General features: G+C 63.6%; 1 protein-coding gene across 1 annotated transcript; it reads left to right on the forward strand.

Moving 5' to 3' along the window:
- Positions 1–2563: 2563 nt before the first annotated feature.
- LOC139038778 (uncharacterized) lies at positions 2564–3253 on the forward strand. Its single transcript, XM_070478376.1, has one exon. The coding sequence runs from the start codon at positions 2564–2566 to the stop codon at positions 3251–3253; it is 690 nt and encodes a 229-aa protein (XP_070334477.1).
- The last annotated feature ends 922 nt before the right edge of the window (positions 3254–4175 follow it).

A 4175-nucleotide genomic window follows, 5' to 3' on the forward strand; every position in this document is an offset into this window, starting at 1 on the left:
GTCCATCCCGGGGCTTCAGCCCCAAGCCCAGGACCAAGGAGGGCCGTGGGGGATAGGGTGGGTCGGAGACGCAGCACTTGCTGGTCTTGGAAAGATCTTCATAAGACCCGCCTGTCCCCACATCTTCCCAGACCTCCCATTTAACCCGCCTGGGAAAGGTTAGAGGTCAGAGGTAGCTCCTGAGGGGGTCACCCCTCTAAGGGGGGGATTGGGCAGAGGGGAGGGAGGCTCCACCTCTCTAGCTGGATGGGGGCTTCCCAGGTGGCACAGGGGTAAAGAATCTATCCACCTGCCAATGCAGGAGATGCAAGAGACCCGGGTTCAATCCCTGGGTCGGGAAGATCTCCTGGAGGAGGAAATGGGAACCCACTCCAGTATTCTTGCCTGGAGAATTCCCTGGCGGGGGCTGCAATCCATAGGGTCACACACACACACACACACACACACACACACACACAAACACACACATCTAGCTGGATGGGGGCGGCAGACTGGCACACCTGCCGGATGCTGTGTGTGCGGCTCACCCAGCTTCAGCGAGCTCTGGGAGGAAGCTCCTTCCAGCAGGTGGAGGCTCCAGTGCACGGAAGCCACGCAACACCCCCAGCGATGTGCCTGCCCGGAAGCCTCGCGGCCCCTTCCGTGTGCCTCCCGGTACGGAGGCCCCGGGGGCGCCCGCGAAGCTCAAGGGGAGGGGGGCCCAGCGGGCACCCTGCCCACACCGGGCGTGCCTGAGCCCCGCCTACAGAGGAAGCAAGACGTGAGGCTGGACACCTCCAGGCCTGTCCTGACTGGCTGGAGCTTCTATTTTTACATCCGCACATCCCACTTCTTTTCCTGTTCTTGGGAAAAGCTGATGGAGAAGAAGGGGGAGGCTGGGGGCGCTCCCTAGGGCGGGAGGCAGCCGGGCAGCGTCCATGTCCTGGTGCTGCTCTCCGGACAGAGCCATCTCCAGAGGGACTCCGCCCTGCGGGCTGGCCTGGGGGACACCTCTCCTGGCCTGGGCCTCACAGGCTGGGGGACTCAGGGATGCTGCAGGAACTGGCCTCGTGCCTAGAGGGGGCACTCAACGGGGTCTGGAGCGGCCGCTGCCCACTCGTCTGGGGTGTCCCGCCTACACCCTCCTCTTACCCCCAGACTCATCCTTCCAGCCCCATCGGCCATGCCCCGGACCACAGAGCAGACGCAGGAAGAACCGGGGAGGAAGGGAAGCGTGGGCAGGACAGACTCGACAGGACACTGCTTGCCTTTCTTACAAAAAAAAACAAACTGCACGCGGGTTCTCGGAACCTGGCTCGGGACCTACTGCAGGGGCCCCGGCAAGGCGGCTCCCTCTCCAGGGCCCCGTGTCCTCACCTGTGAAGTGGGACCCACAGCCGTGGCGGGAGGGCTGTGTTAGTCCTTAGGCCGCCAGCGCTCAGACGCCAGTTCTGGGCAACTCAGGCCACGAGGAGACAGAGTGGAGAGGAGAGGCGTCTCCCGGGTCAACGCGGGGCTTGACCATCAAGCCCACACCGCTGACCTCAGGGGCCTCCATGGAGCACAGCTGGCTCGGTGCCCCCGGAGATGCTTTTATTTCTTCTCAAACAGAAGGAAAATAAATAAATAAACCTTTAGGTTGAAGAAAATGTTTCCACGTATGATATGAACATACTCACCTTTATCCCAACACAGCTATAAAAGGTCCTTTTTAACATTCGTTCACAGAGGAGGCCGGGGCCCGTCTCCACAGGTCCCTCCATGGGCCCATCCGCAGCCAGGTTCCAGGGAGGAGATTCAGACCGGTCAGCTTGAGTCAGGACCAGCGACCGAGGCCAGCAGGCAGGGCGACCAGGTCCAGACTCGGCCACTGAGCAGCCCGCGTCGAGGCCCTTCCTGGAGAAGTGGGCGGCGGGAGCCCCCGAGGTGAGGAGCGGTGCTCTCCGGGGGCTGCCATTACCCTCTGCCGGATCAGGACCACGCACCCGCCTCTGACCTGCCTCCCGCGCTCAGAGACAGACTCGGACTTTCACCAGGGACGCTGCCAGCTCCTGAGTGCAGGGCCACAGGCCCACAGGAGGGGCTGGAGGCCGCACACACCACTTTTGACCTCCTGCCTCGGAGCAGCCCCGCAGAGAGCACCGTGGCCGTGACCCCTTTCAAGGTCAGCGTTGCCAGCCCCGACCTTGGCTGAGGGGAGCCTCAGGGATACTCCCGAGCCTCTGGAGTTTGCTGGGAGCACCACCGCAGCGAGGGCCCCCGACTGCTGGGGTGAGGAGGGAGGAGTTTGGGACACGGCACAGGATGGGCATCCTTACCGGCCCTGGCGATGAAAACAGACAGAGATTTAAAGCCAACCTGACCTCGGACCAACACTGGGACTCTGCGCTCCTTCCTCTCTGAGCCTCGTTTTCCTCTTTTGTAGAGAAACTCGACTGCAGGGAGTAGACCTCCCGGCATTGCAGGGGCAGTGGGGCCAGGAGGGGCCAGGCGCGCTCCAGGGACAGGACAGATGCTCAGGAATGTTTTCCAACCCTCACTGTGCGCACTTCCGGGGCCTTTGGGGGCAACGTGGGAATTCTCAATGGAAACGTTAGCTCAGGCCCCCAGCCAGCTGGTCTGCACGGCCCAGAGGCAGCAGAGGGCAGGGGACGCCCAGGAGGAGAGTTCTGGTGGGCCGCCTCTCTCAGCCTTGGCCAGCCCCTCCAGCTGGCCTGGCCCTTCCCTGCCCGCCTTCGTTCCCCAGCTCCCCGCCTCCCCAGCCAGCGTCTGGACACACAGACCTCCTGGGCCTTCCCAGTTGCCAGGCGTCCCATGCCCTCTGCTGAGGTCCCCCGTCCTTGTGGTCAGTCTGGTTCATCCAGAGAAGACACAGGGTGAGAAGATGAGAAGACCTCCCTCTCCACCCAGGGAGCCCCTCACCCCTCTGCACCTGGACGTGCGCCCAGACATCGTCCTGAGCACTGACCACACGCCAGGCGCCTGGATTATGTCGCCTCCGTCCTCCCTGAGCACCCTCGCCCCCATTTTACAGATGGAGAGACTGAGGCTGAAGGATCGAGGCACTCGTGGGCCTGCTGTGTCGCCTCTGCAGATGCAGCATCCTGTCTCAGCAGCTCCTACAGAGCCTGCGTCCCGCTGGCCTCTCAAAGGCTCCGGGGCCGGGGGCGGGGGAGGGGGGCTGTTCATCCCAGCCATCGAGGGGGCGTCAGGGAGGCAGGAAAGGGCTGATGGTGCGCCTTCCAGGCCTCCCGCTCACAGGCCGCCTCCCTAACCGCCCGTCCCACTTGGCGCTGGACTGGGGTGGTCTGTCGCCTCCTGGCCCGGTGGGGAGCACCCAACGCTGGTCCTCACAGGTCCTCCCAGGCCCGCACGTGGGTGTCAGCAGGGCCTGAGGGCCCCCACCCAGGCCTGTGGCTTCCCCGTGTCCCCTCCAGCCCCGGGGCCCACGTGCTGCCGTGGGGCGCACACACAGGAACCCTCGGAGCCAGGCCGGGGCAGTGGCGGGAGCAGGAGGCGGCTTCCCAACATCTGGAAACATCGGCTTGTCGGCCGTGCGGTGCCAGAGGTGACAGCCTGTTGCTTTGGGGAGACACAGGTTCCTGACCCTGGGTCAGGGGACCAGCAGAAGGGCACGTGGCACTGCTGGCCTCTGTCTTCACTGGACACCTGGCCCAGGGAGAGGAGGCTGGCCGCGGCCCTCTCCTGGGCGAGGATGCCCCTCCTCGGGCAGGTCCACGCTCACGGACTTCCCTCCAAACGTGTCCAACGTGTTTATGTTCAGCGCCTTCATCCCTTGGGGATGTGTCTGTGAGTGAAGCTACTGAGTAACCAACCAGCTTCCTGCAAACCCTGCTGACACCAGAGGCTGCCTGACCCCTCTGATCTAACTCTGCACCACTTCTTGGTGAGTTAAGTTCTTTAAGATTTTCAATGTGTTCCTAAAGCAACAGAGACGAGTCAACAACTCAAATGCAAGAAGCAGGACCGCCAGCCAGGCGGCCGCTGCACTGGTTCAGGGGGCCTGGCACAACATGGGTACTGAAGAAAGGGTGGGCATGGAGGGGACTTGGGGGTCTGCTCCCAGCGAGGTGCCCGCTGGCCTCCCTGTGAGCACCGCCACTCTTGGGCAGCAGGGTCTGGCTCCCCCGGCAGAGCCAAGCACAGGGCCCGGGTCCCGCAGCAAGACAGAAGCG

The sequence above is a fragment of the Odocoileus virginianus genome, chromosome 16 (assembly GCF_023699985.2).
Source record: "Odocoileus virginianus isolate 20LAN1187 ecotype Illinois chromosome 16, Ovbor_1.2, whole genome shotgun sequence".
In the NCBI taxonomy this organism is placed as follows: domain Eukaryota; kingdom Metazoa; phylum Chordata; class Mammalia; order Artiodactyla; family Cervidae; genus Odocoileus; species Odocoileus virginianus.